Raw genomic sequence first — 23,764 nt, 5'->3', positions numbered from 1 at the left:
GAATCAATCACCAACCGTCACTCTCGAAGAAGACCTCACCTCAACGGCAGATTAACTAACCGCTGATGATGGATGACTCTATGTACTGTTCAGACTGGTATTGTGTACTCAGCCGTCCGTCCGGCTCCCGACAGGGAACGTGCTTGCCTACCTTGTAGGGGCGCTTCCAGGACTTGACGTTCTCCTCCTTCCGGCCGCCGCAGGGCCACGTCCAGAAGGGTATTCCAAAAAGAGTAATACTAACGCCGAGAGTCGGTAGGTGAGCTGGCACAGCGTGGTGGTTGAGTCGGCGTCTATGCCAAAGGCCAAAGATACCAAAGAGGATGCCATCACGGGTGACGACAAGACTGAAGATACCAAAGACGACAGGACAGGCGACAATCCAACCTCCGCTCTACCCATGGGGAGGAGTGCAAGAACCTATGCGAAAGATCCATGTCGTTGACCGAGGTTGTTCCTCTTTGCTCTCTTCCGACGTGCTTGACAGACAGTCTTGTCGTCGAAGAATCGTCGATTGCTTCCCTTCCCAGAAAGGGCCTCCCCGGCACGATCCGCTGCGCAATGTCAACGACGATTCTTTGACCCAAAGCTGCGGCTGCGGGGCCAAGATACGCCACGGCAAGCGTACAGTCCTCTGCGTACCGGTTCGGTGCGGGCATTATCGGCTCGTACAGCCCGACGGCTCCCATGGCGCCAGTCAACACAAAGCTCTTAACTTGTGCCTCCAGCGCAGCCTAGTGCTGATCACATTGCTAGTCGTGCCGGGACAAAGCGCAAACATGAATCAAATATCAAACTCCTTCCAAACCGTCCTTACATTCGGCCCAAGGAACCGAAGCACACTGCCCTCTACCTCTGATGCCGGCAAGGCACGGAAGCGCGTGTTGCCGGTCAGCTGGAAGTAGGAGAACGACGGTAGCGGGGCCGAGACGCAGAGAGACGACCTTCGACACGGCCACGATGCAAAAGCCGCCTACACCAAAAATCAAGGCCACGGAAGAACGACATCAGGGGCACTCCCTGCCCGAGCCGCCCGAGCCGCCCAAGTGGCATGAACTCACGGACGTCAACCCCAGGCAAGAGTGGCGGCCCGTCTTCCGGCGAGACAAGTCGATGTACCTCGGCTGGGTGTCCTGGGTGTTCGACAACATGGCCGACCTCTATGAGTACCGCGCGTGGGACGCCCGAGTGTGCGCGGAGCTGCGGGTCCGCGGACTCGAGGGCGATCGATATTGGCGACTTGAACATATGCGATGACAACATGAGCGAGGACAAGGCTCTCGATAATAAGAACAGACGTAAAAGACCCGGCGATGCCCCCCATCACCCTCCGAGATCGAGGAGAATAAAAGAAGAGGACTCCCTGTGTATATATGGTGGCCCGGCCCGATGCGAAGTGGGCGCGAAATGGGTTGACCACCCCGGTCACATCCCCACGCAGCAGGACGCTAAGATGATGCGAGAGAAAGCGTCATCTCGCGAAATCAACGGAACAAGTGAAGTAGAGGGGGGAGGGGCTGGGGGCACCAGAGAGATTCCTTTGCTTACCATACGAGCGGATATGTGCACTCTAACACAACCCCTCATCACAGAATCTAGAATACTGGGCTCATAGTCCTGTCCCTTAAGGCATCATTACTATCATTACTTTGATACCAACACCTGGCCTCGGGCGGATGTCGGCCTGTCACGCGCCTGACCACCGAGCCATGGTGGAATCCGAAAACCGCGTCGTCAGCCGCGTCCAGGATACGCTCACCACTATTAAGGTAGAGGAGCTGGCGATATTAATGGACGATATGCTCTAGACGGGTGAGAGACATCCTTCGAGAATGCTTCGAGCTATAAGCCGTGGCAAGGGGTCGAACATGCATTCGGTCAAAGCAGGCGTGCTTAGGACGTCGAAGGCCGGCCAAAAACAGCAAGGCAACATCGGGTGCGCGCGAGGAGCCGCATGGAGTAGAGAACAGACACGGGGAGAACCGGGGGCTCGGCATGAAGTCGGCCGCCGGCTGAAGAACCATCCATGGACCCGAGGAGATCTCCATAGACTGTGGTAATTAGCTACTATACCCCCCCGTCACTACTAGCTCCTAGACCCACCAAACCCCTGAGAAATGAGAGACCGGCCTCCGAGGGACTTGCTGAGGTGTTGACGGGCCTATGACCGGCGGCCATGCGGCGTTCCCCCATGGCCACGATGTGTGTTCGGTACATTATTGAACGAAGCGCCTAGTCCTGGCAACACCATCCTTAAATCACTATTGGGGAGTTGGCTTCTCATTCCAGAACGGGAAACTGGGTTCACTGAGGCCCGGCACGACTTCGAGCCTCGCGAGGGGCATCGAGCCGCGCCGACTCAGGGGGAGCAAGCTGAGCTGGGCGACCTTCTCTTGCGAGAGGACAGCGACCAGCAGCGACTGCTCCAGCGGAACCATCTTCTTGCGCAGCAACTCAGCCGAGTGCCCGTCAGACACACGCAATTAATCCATGTTTACACCCTTCCACCTTCAGGCTTGATTCCATCTGTTGACGAGGAAGCCGCATGCGAGGATCTAGATGGAGGCGAGGAAGCGGACGGAGATACCAATCCACCCAGTCGGATATTGACTTTCTCGACGACGATGTGTCGGATGTCGACACAGACTACAGGAGGAGTCGGGCGCGGTCAAGAGAACAGCGTCTCTGGCGACAAGAGTAACTCCATTGATTATGCTACCCGTCTGGGACTCCCAGAGAAGAATGAGACCCGCGTCGCCACAATGGAGCGTGTTCTCGTCCATCATCGTCGGCTCTGCTGTTGGTCTCGACTTACCAGTTCCTAAGACCAACAATCCAGTACGGCACAGGCTCCAAGTATAAACCTGCCGAAACCCACCAGGAAGTCACAGGCCCTCCGAGCAAGCCGCTGCTACTAAGACTAACCTCCCTATTTCCAAAATGTATGCCACTCCTGCTTCTCCGGTCGTGGTGCTCCTTAAAATGACTTTTCCCAGGCTGTGGTAGATTATAAGTATTGTTTCGGGGCAGAGTTATAATGTTTTCCAGCCTAGAAAAGGCCATTTCAAGGAGCATGACGATCCGGAGACGCGGGGCGGCATGCATTTTGGAACGACGACAATCTATGCAAGGCTTGGGGGTGGTAGTAGAAGAGCTCGTTGCCATACTCCTAGGGACATCACCTTGGGATGGCGTATTGGTGCACTACCCCGACCAGGATCGTCACAGGACCCCGACTTGATTAACAAAGACTTATTATATATACAGTACCAACCCACCAAACACTTTTTCCTTCTTTCATATCAAACTCGGATTTCCCACGCAATACCCCAAAGTGATGATCACATACCACTTCAGGGGGATAGGGCGGCAGTGGCAGCGTCGTCTGTGGCCGCGCTTACCTGAAAGTAAGCATGCACATCAGGCGGTCCCGGTCGTCCACGTGCGACCTAGTCCAGCCCCTCACCCATAGGGGGACGGAAAACGTCTTCGAGTGGGTCAATGACACCTGGGGAAAGGGCGTTCTTGAGGATGGCGGAACCACCCCCTGGATCACCTTCACCTACCGGCAATACGAGCGCTCCCACTGCACTCCCCTTGAGCTGGTCCGGTCAGCAGCAGCAGAAGCAGATGGTACGTAGGAAATAACAACACCAACGAGGCGCTTCGGCAGGCACGGGTGATTGTCCGCCTTGCTGTCATACCCAAAGGCACCGTCTATTCGCTTCTCGACAATAGTCTGGTGTGGTGTACACAAAGGAAACCCTTCCGCCCTTATGCATACCAAATCTTTCTTTGGGCACACCGACAGGGCCTCCTACGCACCAGGACTCTTATTAGCGATAACGGGATGAGATGGGCCTGGGATCCCGACTTTGTGCAATGTGCTTTAAGCCAGGAGCAGGCGAAACAATGGCTGAACGCCCGAGGCATCCCTCTTCCGACGAGATCTCAGGGGTAACGCTGGGAGGCGGTTCAAGATAATCACAAGCCAAAACGTCTCGACATGGAGTGCTCCTATCTGTCCCTGTCCCTAGTAGCAGGGCCGATCGCCCATACTTGGCTCCGACATAGTCTTAAGAGACCGAAAATTACCTGTCTCTAGTCTTTGGATGGAGAACAAGTCTCATATTGGAAACCGCCTATCACGAAGCATTATCAACGTCAATCGTGGCTTAAGATGTCTTATACGTATACCTACATATGTCAACCACCGCACACAAATCATGGTTTGGATGCCTCGAACAGGCCAGTCACTTTTCAATTGTTCTTTTCTCGTCTATTACTTCCCTGGCACACGCGACGGGAGGGGGCACATACGAAGCTCGTATGCCCCTGCAAGAGCTCCGCGCCGCGCTCGCCGGGCGAGGCAATCGAGGACCTGCTCAGAAGGACGTGGTGGACAAGGTGCGACTGGGGTTCAATAACTACAACAACAATGACAAAGCCGGATCGGTCCCCGGGAACCACCGTCGGCCTCCGCCTGGGACAGAGTTGATTTAGTCAAGTTAGTCAAGGCACAAACGAGAAGTTTATGAGTTCGTTTTTCTCGTGCAAACGATCGAAATCCACGAGGACCCTACCGACTCTCGGCGTTAGTATTACTCTTTTTGGAATAAACAGGATGTCTCAGGAGAAAATAGAGGCAACTTCTCGAATAAACGGTGAATCCACCTCCTGAGAAACTGGGATCATAAGGAATAATGGCTGGAATAGGAAGGAATAATCCCCGAGAGTCGCTACCCTCTCTCCCGTTTGTATATCATTCACGCTTTTCCAGCTTCCTCCGGCCTTATATATTCTCGTTTACCGACAGCTAGATTACCGCTGTGGTCATCTGTCCAGCCGCAGCGCGCATATTACAATATTGCCTTCTTGAACAATATCGTCGCTTTGTCCTCCATATCACATTGCATCCGTCCACCCTCTGCGTGAGCGTTCCGACCTGCGGCTGCCCCGAGTACACCAGTCACTGGACATCCAGCATCTGGTCTTCTACGGCTAATATTTGCCAGCACCTGCTTGCTCAAGGATGCTCTGACTGTTGCCTTCCTCGCTGCTGACCAATATTTGCCTGGTTACCTAAAGCCCATTGCGGTTCCCCATCAACTATGGACAGAACTTGGAATGGACGTCTGGGTTCTCTTCACCAAAGAATCTCCCGCTCTTAAAGAGCTGAAGAGCCTACAGAAGAAGAGTGCCTCGTCTTCCTGGAAGAACGACGGTGAAACGATCGTCCTCTTGATTCCTCTAGAAGTCTGTTCAGATACCAAGTGGTATACAAAAAGTAGGAGACCAACCGTAACAGCAGAAATTATCATGGAGAACGGACAAGCACTCATGCGCAATATCAGCATTCCAGAATCCCTATGGCCTGGAGCCATGCGACGCGCTGGGTGGCTAAAGAATAGTTCACCGGCACGTGCGCTGAAGAATAATGCATCTCTCTTCTTCGCTTCTCTGGTTAAGCCCTACTATCCAAGCCCGCTTACTAACCAACCACATTATATCCAATAAGACCTGGGATAAATGTGGACGCCTGACGAGTGAGCTATTGAAGGATGCTTACGACTACTCGTACCGTGCGCTGGAGACCTTGTATAAAGATCAGCAACTTCCAGCTCCTGCCAGCGAGCAGCCCCCCTCGCACTCCACCCACATCGACAACGACCGGTCCGTGGTTATTGAGAAGCTGTCCAACCTGACCAAGGGCCGGTTCGATGATTCCGATATGACCAGAGCTAAAGTCGAAAGAGCACAGGCCTATGCGCGCAAGGGATATTGCATCACCAGCCACTGCTCCCACGACACCCATCCGCTCAGTTCAGGCTCGCAGACTCTATTTGTCAACGCCTCCATCGAAGGAAGGGACGACGACCTGCCTGTGCAGCCGCCGTGGATTGTCGACATTGAATTGCCGAACGCCGCTGGAACAAGTCACAATACTTGATGACAGGCTGGGGGAGGGCATGTTCTGAACCGAATCCAGGAAGCTATATATACAGAACCAATAATAACCGACACCGGACCCAAGAAGTGGTCCAGCAGTCCACCCGTACAAGATAGAGTTAAGCGGCAAACGAAAGACTTTGGTCAAAGCCTCCTACTCCGTGCGGAAAAGTCGAGTCTTTCAGATTTGACGAAATCATGAAAGATATGCCTACGTGATGGACGAGAATCTTTTTAGGATTACAGGTTCTACCATCACCCATCCACGTCTTTAAGAAAACGGTAACCCCAGTACGTCAAGACAGCGGTACGACGCGGAAACGAAGAAGAAAAAGAACAGACTTCTGGACAAGACCCCGGCGAATATGTCCGCACCCTCGAAAGCGAACGGGAGGTTCATGTCCAGCCCATACAACAACTGTAATCAAATGCATGTACCTCCCAAAACCAGGCCGAAATGGCTCGTCAAGGCCAATTGCGGCCAGGCGCGAGCGGAATGAATGCCAATAAAGTAAATCCTAGGTGGGGACAATTGAAGTAAGTAAGATAAAGGTGTGAAGGGAATTGAGTCGCGATGGCGGGTTGCGCGACGGGTTTATTGTTGTTGGAATGTTTCCCCCCCCTCCCCCCCCCTTTCCATCCTGAACAGATGGGAAGTGCCCCGTGGTGCCGTTGAAGCCCATGCATGATAATCGATGCATCCACCAGATTATACTAGTAATGTTATTATATAAAAAAAGGAAAAGGAACAGAAGACGAGGGCGCGGATCAGGGGGGCAGCGATACAAGTTCGAATTCTTATTCTTATCATTTATGGTATTCAGGAGTAAAGTCGGTAGACGGGACCGGCGTAGCCTTCACTTGGTATTACCAAGCAAGGTATTGCTACTGAAGTATTCCTCCAATTAGACCACTCATCAATTCTACTCTTCTCCCACCCATGAACCGCCCCCAAATGGTTCTTTATAGCACTCTTCCTTGACATATGCATACAGGCGGCTTGGCCAGACTGGCCGAATATGATAAAGGGCCTGTCGGTAGCGCCATGCCCGTAGTCCGCATACTTGCGGATCTGTTTGGTCAGGCTGCCGGCCGCGAGGCCAAAGCCCTTCCTCAGTTGACGTATGCATACATAGCCTACCATCCTCAGCAACAACGGGACAAGCCAAATCACTGATTGTGAAACTACTCAAGAGGCCGACACTTGCACTCGTATGCCCACCGACGCTGCTGCTAGTAGCAACCGTAAATGGGAGGGCGGGAGGCAGGCTGACCAAAACTCGCAGGCGGAGATAATGAAGCCGTCGATGATGAAACCTCGACGACTGGGAGCGCTTAGGAGAATCTGTTGCTAAGGTCATGGGACAGGTGGTACATAACTTTTCAATTTACAAATTTTAACCCTCCGGCTCGTGCTGGTTGAGTAAGAGAACCGATGTGGTAATCACTCAATCGGACGGGGGAAATCACGTCCCTGTCTTGAAGAAAGTCACCACGGTTCAGCTGCTAGGTATGTCACAGCTGCTATTCCCCCCAATGGCGGAAGCGTTGCTTCTCGTGTAATCATACTTTCTGTAAACTTGAGCGACAAGCCAAATAGTCTGTTCATGAAATTAGATGCGATGGCCAGCCAGTGGAATAAACGTCTTAAACCAGTGGAACAAACGTCTTAAACATCATCGTGCCAATGTCACTAGATTATCTCCGATCCGTATAACACAGCAGTGTATATATCTGGTGGATGCATCGATTATCATGCATGGGCTTCCATGATACCATGGGGATTATACGCGTAAATAGTGCCACCACCCAAGCTTTTGACAGTGCACCATACCCAACCTCAAACATTCACATAAGCAAGGACATAATTGGTTCCATCTCAGGGTATCTCTTCTCATCTATGAATGAGCTCGTCTTTCTGTCCGGTCCGGGCCAGATGGCAAAAAACCTGCTCTCCACAAGCCAGCAAATCTACTCTACCTAGATTTACCGGCCAACAGCGGCCGGACGCGGAGAAACCTGTAAAAGTGATGGGACTAGATTGCGCTTTTTCCTTTTTCTGCTTATACTTTTTATTTTGGTAACTCTAGTCCTTGTCGAGTCGTACCGCCGCGCTCTTCTCAATCACGTTCAGGTTGACACCGTGGCCCAGCAGCTCGCGGATGTTGGAGATGCCGTACTTGATCATGGTAGGTCGCTCGAGACTGAGACCGAAACCGTAGACCTTATAGTCGCTGGGCAGGCCCATGGCCTCCAACATTTCCGGACGGAACATACCACTGTTGCCAATCTCGATGAGCTTGTTCAGCCCCTGGTGGAAACTGAAGATCTCCATACTGGGCTCGGTATAGGGGTTATAGCTGCGAGGGATGTTAGCATCAATAGTCATAGGTAATTCAAATGTTGTCAGTGCACTCTTCTTCTTCAAGCCCCTTGAGTTCGACTGTAGGGAGCAAGCTAGTGTAGAAGCTGGAAGGACAATTTCCGATATAAACTTACGCAGGCTTGAATTTCAGGCTGTCGATATTTGTTAGCGATTGGCCAGTGTTAAAGGCAGCGGAAGAACAACGTACTTAGTAACACCCATCTTCTCGAAGAAGATCTGCATGAACTCCATCAGGCCACCTAACGTCAGGCCGTAGTCGCCGATCACACCTTCTACTTGGTGGAACTCGCACAAGTGAGTAGCGTCTACCGACTCGTTTCGGAAGACTCGGTCAATGGAGAAATACCGTACTGGCGGGGACTGGCCGTTCCTGCTTTCCGAAGCCAGCTTGTACAGCATGGACGCCGAGGTGGAGGTGGTGTGTGTTCGCAGGACGAGTCGGAGCGACTCGTCCTCCGCCCAGGGGTACCGGTAGCCAATGGAGCCGTATTTGCCCTTCTCGTGGACCTCCCGCACGTTCTCAAAGTACTCTTGGTAATTGCGCTTGTCGTCCGCGTTTTCGGGGCCCGGTCGGTCTGCCGTCTTGGGGTCTGAAATGTAGAAGGTATCTTGTAAATCACGAGCAGGATGTTGCTGCGGCACGAAGAGTGTGTCGAAGTTCTGTAGCAAGGCTCAAGTCAGCCAATATGACAAAAGTACAGGGGGGTCCTCCATAGCATACCCAGAAGCCTGACTCGACGAACTGGCTTGTAGGCATCTCGGCGAAGCCCATCTCGAAGAAGATTTGTCTGCATTCAATAAGCAATTGTTCCTTATCGGACAGGTTCGACAATGGCTAACCTGAACTCTCCGCGCACCTTGCCCAGAGGATGCAGGGCTCCGGCGTGCTGGTCCGCGCCAAGGGCCTCGAAGTTGTAGGGCTCTGTAAAGAAGTTTCTCTGTGTAAGTGTCCCGCTCCGTCCAGTGTTCTTTCTGCAGCATCGACCACTTACTGAAAGTGGCCGTCTTCCACGAGCCAGAGGCCAGCATCTCGGCCGTCAGGTCGGTCTCCTCCTTGACCATCTCGAGCGCGAACTTGGCGCCCTTGGATATCCGGAAGGAGAAGGTCTTCTGCAGGCGGAGGAGCTTGCGCTTCTTGAGGTCGGTGATGACCTTGGGCTCGTCGTGCGTGCCGGTCTCCTGGATGACGCGCAGCTGGTCGCGGGTAACATCCGTAATGGCGTCGGTGATAGCCACGAGCTTGTCGCCGTCCTTCTTGATCCACTTCTCCTTGAAGGCCTTGCCCTGGCCCATCTTGGTGACCGTCTTGTCGCCGATGGCCTTCTCGAGGTCCTGGATCGACATGCCCTCCATCGCTTTGTGGACGGCCTCGAAGACGCGGGCCTCGTGGCTGCCGTGGGCGACGATGGTCTCGGCCTCGGGCTCGAGCACGGCCTCCTCGCGCTCGACCTGTTCGTAGGTGGTCATGGACCGCGAGGTCAGGCGGTCGAGCGTGGCCTTCATGATCTCGAAGGGGACGGCGGGGAAGGCGTCGGACGAGGAGATCTGGTCGGTCTTGTCCAGGGCCTGGAGGACCTCGGGGATGAGGTCCTCGGTGGTGATGTTAGCCGCCGGCGCCATGGTTCTTTCCAATTTGTCGGTATCGATCGGAAAAAAGGTGGTGATGTTGCGAGTGTCGAAGGGGCGACGACCTGGTGGGTTGGACTATTGGGGTCTCTCTCTCAGTCTATCAGCAATTGTTTGACTCACTCTCGGGCGTTACCCAATTGCCTTTGAAATGGAGGGGCAACTGGGGCCCGACTTCGCGCAGCCCACCTTCCACCGCACATTTTTCCGCCGCAGACCCCTCGAATTATGCACTTTACAGCTCTTATCGATACGGCGGCTACAACGCTATCAATGGCCTCCATTGGCAGCATCATCACTCAAGATACATGCTATTCACTGTACACCATAAGATTGTTTAGGTATGGGTAATATGACCTTGAATTGTGTATTTGATGATATGGTCGTGGGACGAGACAACATGTGTATTTCTAAGCGTCTCGTACAACCCGATAAATGCACCTCCCACGTCTCCCGTTAGGGGATGAACGCCATGAACACCGTAACTTTGTCTACCACCGAGAAAATGAAAACAAAACCATGCCAAAATAATGCGCCAGAGTCCATCCGTAGTGTAGCTCAAAGCTCGTCTATGCCTCCACGTTCGAGCCCCAGTTCATTCTCCTCTTGGTCCTCAGCATCCAGCTCCAATGTGCCCACGGGTCCTTAACCAGAGCTTGCATCGCAAGGACATCCGAGTCCTTGGGACCACCCGCAGCCAAACCGTGCTGAATAGCCAGTCGCGCAGCTATGGTCCTTCATGTCAGCAGCTAACTAGAAAATTCGAAAACGAGATGCATGCATGCATGTATCGAACTGCAAAATCGACGTTCGATGCACACGAAGAAAAAGCCATGTACTTACACTTAGAAGCGAGCCAAGGCTCCCCAGCCCCGTTGTACTCGAGCGCCGCGTACGTGTAGGCCTCATACATGGAGGACCACAGGCGCTCCTGCTGGAAGAGCGAGACCATGAGCTCGCCCATGGCCGGCGTCGCCTGCGAGGTCGGCTCGTAGTCGCGGAACTGCGCGCGCAGCTCCTCGATCTGCGCGATGCGCGCGTCCGACGCCGCCCGCTGGTGCTCGTTCTGCGCGCACAGGCTGCACGAGCAGGGAAAGTGCCACGACGTGTCGAGGCGCTGCAGGCGCTCCTGTCGGGGCAGGACGGGGCTATTGGTTTGGTCAGTATAACGAGTGTTTTCAGATACTAGCCAAGGTAGGCTGTAGGTAAGTAGTAGGGTGTAGTGGACGACTTACTCGATGTACGAGACAGTGATCTCCTCACCCGCGGCGATTGGGCGTACGGCGTGGATATTGTGAGTGAAAGTTTCTACGTCAAAGTAGTAGTCGGCATCGGCCGGCAATCATGGTTCATACGGGAAACTAAGAAACAGCTCAGTCAGTATGCTACGGTGGTGCTTCCAGCGGCCTCGAAGGAGTAAGGGTATGATCTCACTTTCTGGGAACACGGTATACCAAGACTCGCGTTCGCCCTCCTCCTTCTTCTCGACGACGCCAGTGTTGTCAATATCAAAGGCGTTGGTCAGGATGATCTTGTTGACGCGCGAGTTGTAGTCCTCGGCGCCGTCGTGGGTAGAAAGATTAAGGAAGATGTTGCGGTGCCGCTCAGGTAGATACGAGATGCCCTCTCCCTGCATCTGGTGGATCTGCTGCGGCTCCAGCTCGTAGAAGACGTCGTAGTCGATCATGACGGACGGCGTCGTGCTCATGATGTGGTCGCCGACCTGCAGGTTCCGCGTCGCGATCAGGCCCATCCCCTTGCCCGGGACCGCCTCGACCCTCCACCGGTCGCTCGTCTCGGCGTTCAGGTTCGTCATGGCCGCGTACACCTCGGGCGCCGTGAAGACGTGCGACCGCTCGACCTCGCCGGCCCGCTGGGGGGTCGTCAGCATCATGATGCCGCGGCCGTTGGCGAAGTCCGGGCTCGCGTAGATGCAGAACTCCCGCTTCCCGTTCTCCATGCACGGCGTCGAGAACCGCCAGCGCGCCGGCGTCGTCAGCACCGTCTGGTTCGCGTCCTCCTCCCATATCGAGCCGCCGTCGGGCGAGCAGGCGGCTTCGTGGCCCAGGATGCCTCCTCCGATCAGGGAGGAGGACTTGCACGAGCCGAAGTCCGGCAGATACGAGAGAGGGTCTTTGGCGAGACCCAGGGCGGGAAACAGCCAGGCTAGGTATAATGGACCCATGCTGTCAGCTGAAGAAGAACTTATGTAGCCAGCCAGGTATCCTCTATTATATATACGACACTAGAAACAAAATAACGTCGGGAAATTGAGAAGAAGCTTTTATGTTTAAGCGGAGGTGTTTCCAATGTGAACATCAACCAGAAGGTTGGCCGTCATGCGAAGTGTGAGCAGCAGCGCGGATGATACATATGTAAGATGGTAGATGACAAGTCGCTTGGCTGCTTGGGTCTAGAACCACATGTTACTGCTAGTGAGCGCAACATGCTATACACGGGGTCAAGGTACCGGGAAGATCCCCACCCCATGCATTCAGGAACATGGCGCCCCCGCCCCTCCGCGTTACGAAAGAAGCAGCACCAATGGCCATCAAGGGGGGTGTTGAGCTTCAGATTTCGCCATCAACGTGGCGCAGGTGCTAAAGTTGGCTTGAGATTGCTCCTCAGCTAGCCTAGCCTTCGTGGGGAGCCACTGGGGAGGCACCGGCTCCCGAGGTCCGCGCCAGGTCGAAAGCCTGCAGCATCTAACACAGCGGACGGTTCAGCAGGTGAAGGTCCGAGAAACGAAATGTGTCGTCTGCAGTGAATGTTGCACTCGAGCAACTCTGACCACCGATGACAGGGACCCACGGTTCTTGAGAGCTGCTACATAGCTTGGACGATTGAGCGGGAAAGACCCCCTGTATCAGAGTTGTCACAGATCCGGAGGGATTGGCTGCATTCCGAGTCTATGTAGCAGAATCTGTCCTCAGCCCTTCGTCGCGGCTGGCCAAAGTGTGAAGGGAAAACGAAGGGCTGCGTGGCATTCTCTTGGGAATCGCATCTTGGACAACGACGTCTCAGGTAATCAATCAATGTTTATCGATGTCGTGAGGAACACGGGGGTCCTTTACTGGCTAAATCCGGTAACATCGGATCGCTAAGACCCATCCCGGCAAAGAGGAGCGATTGAAATTTCCGACGGAGGAACTCCAATGGCGTGCAAGAATCGGGTTAACCAATTAACTGATTGACCAAACAGACGGGAGAGGCGGAGATCATCTCCCACAAATCCGGGACTGCGTGTTTGTCTGGAGGTTAGATAAAAGTTTTGCACCACTGCAATGGCTGCAGGATGCACTTGAGATGACAGTTGATTTAGGTGCAGGGCTCCCGAGTCAGGCTAAAATGGTGGTGGGGTTTCCAGCCGTTCAACGTGCGGGGGATATGCAACATCTGCACTCGTCTTCTTCGCCAGAGGCTCTCCGTGAATCGCGATAGGTCGGATTTTAAACATCTTTACGGAGTATTCAATCAGAATTACATTTCAACGGATCTTGACGACATAGTTTGGGTGGGCACGGATGTTCCCATTGCAGAGACCAGCTCGTCATACTTGCTACGACCTTTATACGGAGTAGAAGTTCACTGGCCAGCTATCTCATCACCCACCAGATATAGGCAGAATAAAACCAGATACCTGCCGCAGACCTGCTTGCACATGCGGAAATCGCAACGCTGATTTTCACATGCCCTTTTGATGGCTCCAGGTTGATTGCCCTTCATTATTAGAGGCTATGCTACATCACGACGATGGCTTCTCGGTCTTGTTTCCCAAATCCCTTGGCACATCTCAGAATACTGGTCTAAGCGCCGCCTGGATTTCGGACGAAGATGTTTCTCGCCTATCCCATGTGATAAAGGGCCTTGGTATTGGAGAGAGGCAGGCTGACGATTAGTTTGAGGAGAGAACGAGCTCGTCTCTTCCTACCTGCTGCTGAGCTAATACGTTGGCCGGCCACGGATGCCATGCTGTCATGCATGCAAGCATGCAACGTGCTTTCTTCGAGGAAAGAGCCAGAAGCTTCATTGGGCCAACCTGTGATCGGGGCTTGTCCAGCTGGACCAACATTGGGCAGCATAGAACCCCAGTGCGCCACCGGTGCTACCCAAGAAGCCAAGGGCTTATATGAAGGAATTCGAGGTCGAGTTCTGCCCCTGAAAAGCTGTTTGGTCATCTTGTTTGGTCTGAAAACCTTGAACGCAGCAACCTACCTCATAGGAGCTCTCAAGGGATTCCAAGGTCATCTCGCGGCTCCAATGCTCGATGTCAACGAAGACTACTACGCGGACCTTGGAGTCCAGCCGGGTGCGAATAGAGAAGAAATCCTGCCGAGGATGAATCAGCTAGGTACGGGCGAATCCGTTCTCCAATATCAAACCAGCGCAGAGCAGAACAGAGCAGCGGGTGACTAAGGGCAATGTGTATAAGGGGAGTCAACCTTGTTTGTACTTACTTGCTACGAGCTATGAATTGGTAGCGATGCCCTCACTACAGTTCTATATTCCTGTCGTGCTGTTTGAAATATCTGATCTTTAACGTACCACAGAGACCTTGTCACCTTCAAATCTGTAGACAGATGATTAGGTTGGCCTCGTCCTGTTGGATTCGCATGTTATGCGGACCAGTAGTAAGTGTAGGGGAATGCTATATACTGACCAAGTCCCGGGCGAAAGGATGAAGATGTGGTCGCTCACCCCTTTTCTTGCTTACGTCAATAATGGACGGTCTCCTTCCCTTGACAGGAGAGAAAGCTTCGGGATGGTCCCGGTGGTTCAGGATTACGTGTACCTCTCTCCAGCCCTTCATAAGAACCGATTTCCGCTAGTTGTCAACTGAGGAGATACCGATTCATACGGCAAGATGCTGGAATCAGAAGCAACAGCAAGTATGCAATAAAATTGACAGCAGTCGGTGAGCTCCCCGCATGGAACATTCAAGAGGCAGCATCAGCATGCTCATTGTTTCAAGCCAAGACACGCGGACGTACCACAAGTACATTCTACTGCGTCAGTTCAAAACATAGCATCCTCGTTGTGGGAGAGACGGCCTTGAAGGTGCTCGAGTTTGTGGGACGACCTGGGCGGTGTATAACAGACTCTCTTGACCATGGGTCAATTGACTACAGCGGCTTGATACTGGTTGGTTGGTATCGTACGGCCGGCAGCATCTGTGGATTGATGCATCGACGGAGATTATTAACCCTTGGTTCAAGCAACTTGTCAGAAGGAGATGCGTGCGCATGAAGAAGGACAAGCATTCCCGTCATCTCCGACGACCCTACGAATACTGCTGGTCAGATCCTAGGAATGGAACCCATAGCAAAGCAAACCAGAACACAGCACATACTTCCCAGTCCCGAGTTCGGGATTCCTTGACTCACACATCCCGTGCTAATCTTCCTATATAAAGTAGGTAACGGAACGTCCGAAGTCCAGTGCACCGGGAAACGAAACGCAATAGCACGTGTTACAACAGACAGCGCCGGACTTTGCTTTCTTGCACATATACCTCGTTTCGTTCTGATGATTTGGACGGGCAAGCATTCACACATGCCAAATGACTACCGATCTTTTCGTATCGAAAATAGCAGTAGGACGAAAGGCAACATCTCAGGCAGCATCTCAGGCAGCATATGTACATATCACCCAAAAGTATGGATTGAGTAATGGCAGGCTCTTATCTTATACTTGGCACCAGGTATAGTTCATTCTCTCAGATTGGGCAAAGCCATGAGGATCACATATCATATCGAAGCACAGTATCATGCGCGATGCCAGCATCGGTCTTGGGTTCATCGTGCATACATGCACTGCTTGAGAGCACCCGAACGATAATACCTACTTGCCGGTAAGTAGTTGTAGCTTATTCCGCGATTGGCCAAGTCAAGGTCACCATACCATACATAAGTATATAGCTGGGTTCTGCATGTAACATATATCGTCTGTGGCCAACCGCGAGACTGGAAGCAGGTAGCACTGAATCTCTCTCGCCGAGGGCAGCGGCGGGCGCGCACATGAACGAACAAAGGAACTAACTCATCCCGTCGGGCAGGTCACAATTGCTGCAAGTCACCCACTGCAATATTTCAACAGCTTGACCCGCTCGTGTCTTTTCGATTTTGGGCTCAAACCCCGAAATCCAGGCCCGTATCATGGATGCTTATCTTGTCGCACACATGCAGAAGTCATACATGGGGACGCCTGGATGTGGTGAAACGTTTAACATCATTCTCTAATACAGGTAAATCCTGTAAACATCGAAGAATCTATCAAGACTTTAAAAACTTATTGGCGGGCATTTGTTCACCTCCATGTAATGTGAGTACATACTCACATTGAAATATAAGTGCGCCTAACCTATACCTAGTTAATCGCAAATGTAATCCCATGAACCTGGCAGCCTGGACAAGTGAAATCCAATTTCGTCAGGTCTGCTCCGGCGTTCGTCCCAGTGCGTGGTCCCGTCGCTATGGAAATGCGGCAACCGATCGGGACCCGAAAAGAGCGGAGAGGACTGATGTCATGAACCGGCAACGAATGCGCCGGACAACATGGCCACCCACTGTGTTTGCCCTAGGAAAATGGGGGAGGAAAACCCAAGGATGGATTCAGCAGTGAGCACGTCAGGTACCTAACCAACCTGCCGCTAGTGACGGGTCAAACACAAGCGCTCGCTCGGCGGTGTAGGCTTGGAAACCAGAAGCCAAAGTGGTCGGCGCATGGTTAGTGGTAAAATCTATTTACCCAGGGTACTGGTTACTTGCTTCACTTACATCGTGTAAGTGAGTATAAGTTACACGCCTCATCGCCGGACATCGGGAATCCCGAATCGGATTCGAACACCCGACTTGTGAACATTAGCTAGGGAGTACTACACTCCCGAATGGAACCTCAGGAAGCCTACCTACAGAGCAGCAATAACGCGTCGAAACCAACTCACTTCGCACAAATGTGTGCCAGTGGCCAGCGGAAATAGGCGGCACAAAAGGTCCCATTGTGATCGACCTCTGGTAGTTTAATGCAACATTAATCTCGTGGGCGACCAGGATGATGCATCCATAAGGCATCGTGGACTTGTCCCCCCCCCTGCGTGTAGCCCCTCTGTTGCCCATTTCTCCGAAATAAGATTGCGCCTCCCGCCTTCGATGGCGCACGAACGACGTGAGAGCACTGACGAGAGGAGGGCAGAAATCCGATCGATACAGTGCTGCAGGTGTTATTTTTTAGGTGTCATTTTCTTCTTCTAATTACAACAGGGAAGTCCCTGCTCTTAATAACCCGAGATTCAGATCTGTTCGCCGTACGATGATCTGAAGGTCCTTGATATTACCACCTAGGTAGGATCGGTTTTCACTTGTGCCAGCCAGTCCTTCTTACACCAATCATTAGAGTTGACACCGAGCCTATGTATCCCCTTCACCAAAAGTCCGAGGTCCTTTTTCAGTTTGGGTGGCGCCTGGGCGAATTGTCTTGGGCTGTCATCCCTTTCATGTAACTTTATCGTGGGTGCTGGCAGCAAGCCATGGACGGAAGATGCGGCCGTTGCATCCAGATACTTTCTTAGCGCGATGACAGCAAACAATTTTGCAAAAGTACATGCATACCTACTGGGGCAGACCTTTTTTTCCCCGTCTCGAGAGGTTACGTAGATGCACAAGCACGGGAAATTGGAGATCGCCCAGATGTGTTTCCTCTTCGGTCAAATATACCGTAGAAGGTGTGCTAGTCGATGGAACGACTTCGATGGACCATGGAAGATGTAGAGACGGAGACTCACAGAGAGATGGTGGCTCTCCAACTGGTTGCTGGAGCTCTTTGGTGGTAGCGATATGTAAGGTACATGCATTGTAATATTATGAATGTGATGTGAAGATATAACAAACCAATCATCGGCTGCCGGGAGATGGGGGAGCATGGTAAATCTGCAGGTGCGGAGGTGTTCACACTTCACCTACATACCTCACTTACATGCAGGCAGGTGGTGTAGGTATTGTTCTTTTGAATTGCCGCTGTCCACCCTGCTGCCATTTCGCCGTTTCCACTGTGGCTAGTGGTGGTGTTCATGTCCGTTGAAGCCGTCTCATCCACTCGCCCGTCCTGTAAGCTGGAGGAGACTAGAGAGCTAGCGTTGAGAGGCTGAACTGTCGAGAAAACCGGTTATTCTCCCAAGCCAAGCACGTACGGCGTACGGTACGGACGGGACGACGGCGAATGTATTCCAATAATACTGGAAGAAAGAAAGAAGCCAGTTGCAAGAACCCTGTTTCCTGGTTGCCCATGATACAGGATGCGCTAACCTAAGGTATGAGCTGTTCCCGCATGCGTACAGTAGTCAAGTCGTAGTGGACTTGGAAGACCTCGGTTGCTCTGGTCATCTGTTGATGTTGGTTGGCTGGCTACCTCGCTGGGTTTGAGACAGCATCAAAGCCACAGCTTCTAGGACGAGGATTGCATGTTTGCTTTTGTCTCTGGGGGTCGGTCTCGTGGTATTGATCATGAGAAATAAGCGAAGACTGATTTAAAACCGAATTGCAAAGGGGAGAGAGTTATTGCGCACAGACGGGTTCAAATCATCAATCAATCAATTGTCCTCGCTTCTAGCAGTGTAATCTCGCTGGGAGTAACAGGCCCTGCCGTCTGTGATTGGCCCTGTCCATTACCAATCCACTGCCGATCAATCCACCACGTTTTTTCTCTCTCTTTCTAAAAATGTTCCCGCTTGGGAGCTCTGTGCCTGGTTGATGCCACCATTGGTTAGAACTGGCGACCGCCGACTTGCAGAGTGAAATGAACCTGACTCTCGGCATGGTGCCTGTTGATGGGTGGGTGAACATGCCATTGATTGGCTCTCACGGTATCAATGATGCAGCGAAACGCTTGCGATTGTTACCAGTCTCTCTCTTGACCTCTCTAGGTGCTAGGTTTCTCTCGCCCTCCTCTTGATTGTGTGGTTACCACGCTGTGACGGCTCGGCGATGCACAAGGTCACGCAGAAGACGCAGAGGGTGAGATTGGTGTACACATCAATGATGTATGTATCACCAGCACAGCTGACCTACATATACTTCTGCGCAAGGTATGCAAGTCCTTGAAGCTGGGAGATGCATGCTACCTATTGACGTAGGATATTCACAGAGTGCATACAGATCCAGTAACATATTTGATTTTGCAGGTTATAAGCTGCTCTATCGTCTGTCTGCAGTAGTCCTTCTGGCGGCATCGACGAATCCCGTCTGCTATTCTGGAGGTGTGTTTGAGAAAGCCGTGCTGCCGTGACTCCATTCGCCGGTCCCTGCGCAGATCGTTCCTCGTCGTCTTAGCCCATGGTTGGAGGATTCCGTCCACACTAGTTGCGCAGACCTCGAGAGCATTGTCGTCATTGCTACGACTTGCTTCGGACCTCTTGCCTCTCTGTTCCCCAGAAGCAGGTATTAGCTGGGAAGATGTACTACTACTATAGGTAGCAGTCAGCAGTAGAATCGTAGATGCCCAGTAACCACCACATTGGATTAATATGTTGCATACTGCCCGGCCAACCTTCTTTTCTTCTGCCAGTCCTTCATCGTTTCCAAGATCTTGTTCGAGATCCACACAGGCCTTGTTCTTTTCTTCTTCTAGTCCCGATAATGCAATGCCACAATAGTTTCACGATCTCAGCCGATGATATTTGATGATTGACTCTCTCTCTTGCCTTGCCTTGCCTTGCCTTGCCTTGCCTTGCCCTGCCTTGCCCTGCCCTCGTCTCCGTCCCCGGAACAGAATTGGCGGCATTTACACGCCGTTCCCAGCTCATCTAGCTTAGCTTCACTCTCAAACATGACCCACCACGAAATAACTGGGATCTCTTGAACGTTTGTGTCGAAAAGTGTCGACTATTTCCCACCCGACCTAAGCCTCCCAGGAGCTAACCTAGCGGGCCCATCGTCACCCACAGCCAATCCCACGCCTCACTGGGACCGTCTCCAGCGACTTTTGGCTTCCCTTGACAGGAACCATCGGAGTCTTGGCGTTGAATCTCTTCTCCTGGACTAGCATAGCTCCTCCTCTATCTTGACGATATAATTTTAGGCGTCAGCAAAAAATCGACATTCAGCCCTCGCGAGGATTTCAGCTTCTTACTACTAGTTCCATGGGAAGGCCGGCCTTACCCCCCTTCGTTCCCTTGCAAATATTGATCAAAAAGAACGTTTTGCGCCTATCTATTACACTTTACGGCTTTCCCTCCTCAAACCGAACTCTCGTCAGCGCTATTATCGTCACCACCATCGTCAATCATCGTTCCACGGGAGGGCACTTCTCGGGACTTTTTGCGACGATTCGCCAGATTACGCTGAGACTGAATTGACATAAGGAATCCGATCCGCCATCCCCCGTGTGCAGTGCGTTTTCCCATTCGGGAGACCCTGCACCAGCTCGTTCGCTCGCTTCCTGCCGGTAAGCGCCAACCCGTCAGCATAAGCGCATTCGGGACTTATACACGAATTGGCACAAAACACCAAATACCTCGCCATCACGCCCAAGGAGGATCACGGCGCTCCCGGACACGACAAATTATTGGTTCAGTGCAGTTGCATTTTGGTATTCCTCGAAACTACAATTAGAACCGCGAGTCACCAACTGATTGGGTACTGCGTCTGCTGAAACATGCCGGCAGTGAGGGCCAACGTGTTTCATTATTAAGTCGGATCTGACCAAGCTGCAAGAAGAGTGCAACAAACTGCGCGGCTACCTAAATTTGGTTATCAACCCTGGAATAGCGTCAAGACACCCTGCCATTATCTTGGGCCATGGACGGTCGTGTCTCGACTTCAAATATGGGCGAATCTCGATCCCAACCCTCGGCGACCATGGAGGATCCCTCGACTACCCTCTTTACATTTCTGCTGTGAGTCTCACGCATTCGTGTTTCCCGTCTGTTTACCTGCTTTATCCGGTTCCTTTGATTAGCGGGCGTTTTCTTATTCTGGAGCCGAGCGCCTCTTACTCGTCATTATTGCCTTGCCCTTCCCGTTCCAGTTCCCTATTCCGCTTTAGTTCCCCCTCCCCAACCCGACAGCTCGGGCATAGGGCTCGCATCAGCCGTGCCCCGTCCGTGTCCGTACGAGACAGGCCTTGTCTTATTACTTCCAGCTCAGCATTTCCCCTTCTTGATGCGTAATCTGCGCAAGGGAGAGATATTGCCAAGGGTCAGATTCTCCCCATTGGGCCAGCAGAGAGCACCCTGGCGCCGGCATTGAATATTCATTGCATTCTTGCTCTCGATATCCATCAGCCTTACCAATTTCCCGGATGAGCAGCACAGGCAATTTCCTCAAGGATTGGACATGTGAGAAGAAAAACAAGTCCAATGACCATCATTCCCGGTCAATGGTTCATTCAATACTCAGCGTGGCTATTATCTCGTACAGCCTATTATGACTGAGCAAATTAGCCCCGGTCATGCCGGTCGGGAACCTGGTAGTCTTCCATTGGAGCAAGTTGCCCCCTGTCCAAAGTTGTGCAGCCCGCCACCACGTACCCGGCCCATCCTGACTTGCGCCGCATCCGGCCAAGTAAGTAAGTTCGCGGATGGGATGGCATGGGAGGGGATGGTGGTTGGAGTTGGAGAAGGATGGGAGGGATGGGCCCTGCAGCTTACGAATGTTTCTGGCGGTGTTGTTTTTATTGTTTCTATTGTTTCTATTGATTCCATTGACCCTGGATCGACCCACTGCCGAGTGAGCAGTGGAAAGGATGCAACGTCTTGGTGTTGGTTGGCAGGCAGCCTTAGCCCTATGTCGCGTTGATTTTGATTTCGTTGTACCCTGCATTAGGCGCATACATCCAGGCACCCCCGCCTCCCACCCCATTAGGAGCTCGCATTTTGCTGACCTTGCATTAGTCGCACGCATCAGTCCATCCAGGGCGTCCAGTTGTTTGGATCCTTGGACAACTTCTCCAACCCATATAAGATGGAGCGGGACGCTCGCCGTTCCCGAGGACAATGGCGAGGCTGCCACACCTTTCGAGACATCGTCTGTGATGGGGATCAGAGCTTCATTTCTCCCAAGCGAACCGGTGGTCTCAGAATGGGTCAGACATACTACTACTACGTAAGCTCAGACCCAATCACCCGCGTATACGCCCGTACGCACTGTATACTGTCTGGCGGGCAACTGGCTAATAACACGCTCAGTACGAGATAGACGGGTCAACTGAGACACACGATCCTGCCATGCCCAGCACCACGTCTTGTCCCTATCTCCCGGGCCAGACTGTAAATACCCTCGACGTTCCCACTGAACATCCTTCCCGCCACAGGAGTGCTTCTATGACTTCCATCACTGCAGTCGAATACAGGACTATGAACCCGATGGACAAGTTCAGATCTCCCCGCCCGGCACCCGCGGCTCCCATGGCGCCCAGCATGGCCAGAAGCCTCGTCAGCTCGTCGCCATCAGACGCGTTGCAAATCCAAAGGCCTTCACGCTCCCAGTCGCCCACACCCCGCTGGGTCTCGGCGCGACGACTATTCGGCCTGAAGCCATCCAACCGTGGTAGCAGTGCTGACCGCAGCAAGGGCGCTGCCGTCCACAGCGATACTGATGATATGGCCTCGGTGAAGAGTTGTCATAGCAACCACAGTAGCCAGAGCTACCCATCCGAGCGTAACACGCGGAGCACGACACCCTCAGGTAGCAGCCGGTCACGCGAGATGTCGCCCGAAGCGCTCCGGAGGTTTCTCTCCGACGACAAGCCCGTCGTCACTACGCCTCCCGTCGAGTCCAACCCGGGTCTTTCCATCCCCGAACAGATCATGGAAGAGAACGAGGACGACGACAACTTTGCTAGTCACGCTGCTGCCGAGGTGGCACCCAGCACGCTGCTGTCGCCTCCCCCTTTCCTACGCAGCTTCTCCTCACCCTCCCTAACGTCATGTGTGAACACTTCGTCCGATACCATTGTGCCGCATCAGGGGCCAGCTGCAGCAGAGACCCGTTCAGAGCACACAGCTGCCCGCCACTCTTCAGCTTTCAAGCTGCACATCCCCAAATCCCGGTTCTCCTTGTCCTCGAGCTCATCTAATATATCAACGACACCATTCTCAGCAACCTCGAGCATCTCGCGCAGCTCCCCCAGCTCCCGAGCCGCTAGCAGCTCATCGTACTTTGGAGGAGACAACGACGAAGACGACGATGAGGAGGAGGAGGATGAAGACGACCGACGCCTCTCGCGCGAAGACGAGAAGCAGCTCGGCAAGGCGCAGCCTTTCGCGGGCTACAGCCTCCCGCCGCAGACGACTGCCGAGGCGGGGCAGAAACACCACCGGGACGCCTCGGTGGCGACGCAGACGGCGGCCGGCCTGTCGACGACGGAGTCGCCCCCAGTTCCTCGTCCGCAGCGATAACGGGTTGCCTATGTGTAACAACACGACGCTGCTCGGACTACCGACGATCGATGCCGGCTTGGACGACCTCTCGAGCGATGCGGGTGGATGGCGGACATTATCCGCGCGCGAGAGTAAACGATGAGATCAATTAGAAGAATCTCTTTGCCTTTTTACCAACCACTCATCTCTTTGAGAGAGGTGGGGCTAATCTTCTACTCGACGCATCACTGTGTGGTGTCTCGAGTACTAGCCCAAGTCGTCGCAGTTAAGATAACACAGGATGTCAGACTTGCCCGTACGAGCCGACTATACATACCATTGCTATTATCTTAACTGCATCGCACCACACGCTGGCGATGACGTTTGGGACGACTTCCAGCTCGACACGTACTGCAGTCGATGCGTCATTGCACGGCCAATCTGGCTTGTCG

At 53.0% G+C, this 23,764-nt stretch overlaps 7 protein-coding genes across 7 annotated transcripts; 5 read left to right on the top strand and 2 right to left on the bottom strand.

Moving 5' to 3' along the window:
* Nucleotides 1–960: 960 nt before the first annotated feature.
* PG994_010024 (uncharacterized protein) lies at nucleotides 961–1,257 on the top strand (the record flags this gene model as incomplete). The annotated part of the gene is made up of 1 exon (XM_066861433.1): nucleotides 961–1,257. The coding sequence occupies one exon, from the start codon at nucleotides 961–963 to the stop codon at nucleotides 1,255–1,257; it is 297 nt and encodes a 98-aa protein (XP_066710543.1).
* Nucleotides 1,258–1,709: 452 nt separating this feature from the next.
* Nucleotides 1,710–2,825, top strand: PG994_010023 (uncharacterized protein; the record flags this gene model as incomplete). Its single annotated transcript, XM_066861432.1, has 3 exons — nucleotides 1,710–1,769; nucleotides 1,809–1,936; nucleotides 2,237–2,825. The coding sequence occupies 3 exons, from the start codon at nucleotides 1,710–1,712 to the stop codon at nucleotides 2,823–2,825; spliced, it is 777 nt and encodes a 258-aa protein (XP_066710542.1).
* Nucleotides 2,826–3,413: 588 nt separating this feature from the next.
* PG994_010022 (uncharacterized protein) lies at nucleotides 3,414–3,641 on the top strand (the record flags this gene model as incomplete). The annotated part of the gene is made up of 1 exon (XM_066861431.1): nucleotides 3,414–3,641. The coding sequence occupies one exon, from the start codon at nucleotides 3,414–3,416 to the stop codon at nucleotides 3,639–3,641; it is 228 nt and encodes a 75-aa protein (XP_066710541.1).
* Nucleotides 3,642–5,437: 1,796 nt separating this feature from the next.
* On the top strand, nucleotides 5,438–5,950 carry PG994_010021 (uncharacterized protein; the record flags this gene model as incomplete). The annotated part of the gene is made up of 1 exon (XM_066861430.1): nucleotides 5,438–5,950. The coding sequence occupies one exon, from the start codon at nucleotides 5,438–5,440 to the stop codon at nucleotides 5,948–5,950; it is 513 nt and encodes a 170-aa protein (XP_066710540.1).
* A 2,085-nt stretch (nucleotides 5,951–8,035) lies between these two features.
* PG994_010020 (tRNA synthetase class II core domain-containing protein) lies at nucleotides 8,036–9,955 on the bottom strand (the record flags this gene model as incomplete). The annotated part of the gene is made up of 6 exons (XM_066861429.1): nucleotides 8,036–8,309; nucleotides 8,449–8,466; nucleotides 8,523–8,995; nucleotides 9,057–9,123; nucleotides 9,176–9,257; nucleotides 9,328–9,955. 6 exons carry the CDS (start codon nucleotides 9,953–9,955, stop codon nucleotides 8,036–8,038), a joined length of 1,542 nt encoding a protein of 513 aa, XP_066710539.1.
* A 575-nt stretch (nucleotides 9,956–10,530) lies between these two features.
* Nucleotides 10,531–12,146, bottom strand: PG994_010019 (uncharacterized protein; the record flags this gene model as incomplete). The annotated part of the gene is made up of 4 exons (XM_066861428.1): nucleotides 10,531–10,688; nucleotides 10,805–11,109; nucleotides 11,197–11,269; nucleotides 11,396–12,146. 4 exons carry the CDS (start codon nucleotides 12,144–12,146, stop codon nucleotides 10,531–10,533), a joined length of 1,287 nt encoding a protein of 428 aa, XP_066710538.1.
* Nucleotides 12,147–20,778: 8,632 nt separating this feature from the next.
* On the top strand, nucleotides 20,779–23,351 carry PG994_010018 (uncharacterized protein; the record flags this gene model as incomplete). The annotated part of the gene is made up of 3 exons (XM_066861427.1): nucleotides 20,779–20,849; nucleotides 21,846–22,056; nucleotides 22,140–23,351. The coding sequence occupies 3 exons, from the start codon at nucleotides 20,779–20,781 to the stop codon at nucleotides 23,349–23,351; spliced, it is 1,494 nt and encodes a 497-aa protein (XP_066710537.1).
* Between the last annotated feature and the right edge of the window lie 413 nt (nucleotides 23,352–23,764).

This window comes from Apiospora phragmitis (assembly GCF_038363925.1).
Source record: "Apiospora phragmitis strain CBS 135458 chromosome Unknown utg000010l:1.0-9815664.0:1.0-9183399.0, whole genome shotgun sequence".
Lineage (NCBI taxonomy): Eukaryota > Fungi > Ascomycota > Sordariomycetes > Amphisphaeriales > Apiosporaceae > Apiospora > Apiospora phragmitis.
The sequence above is the reverse complement of the archived record's forward strand: the minus strand, read 5'-3'. Positions and strand labels throughout refer to the sequence as shown.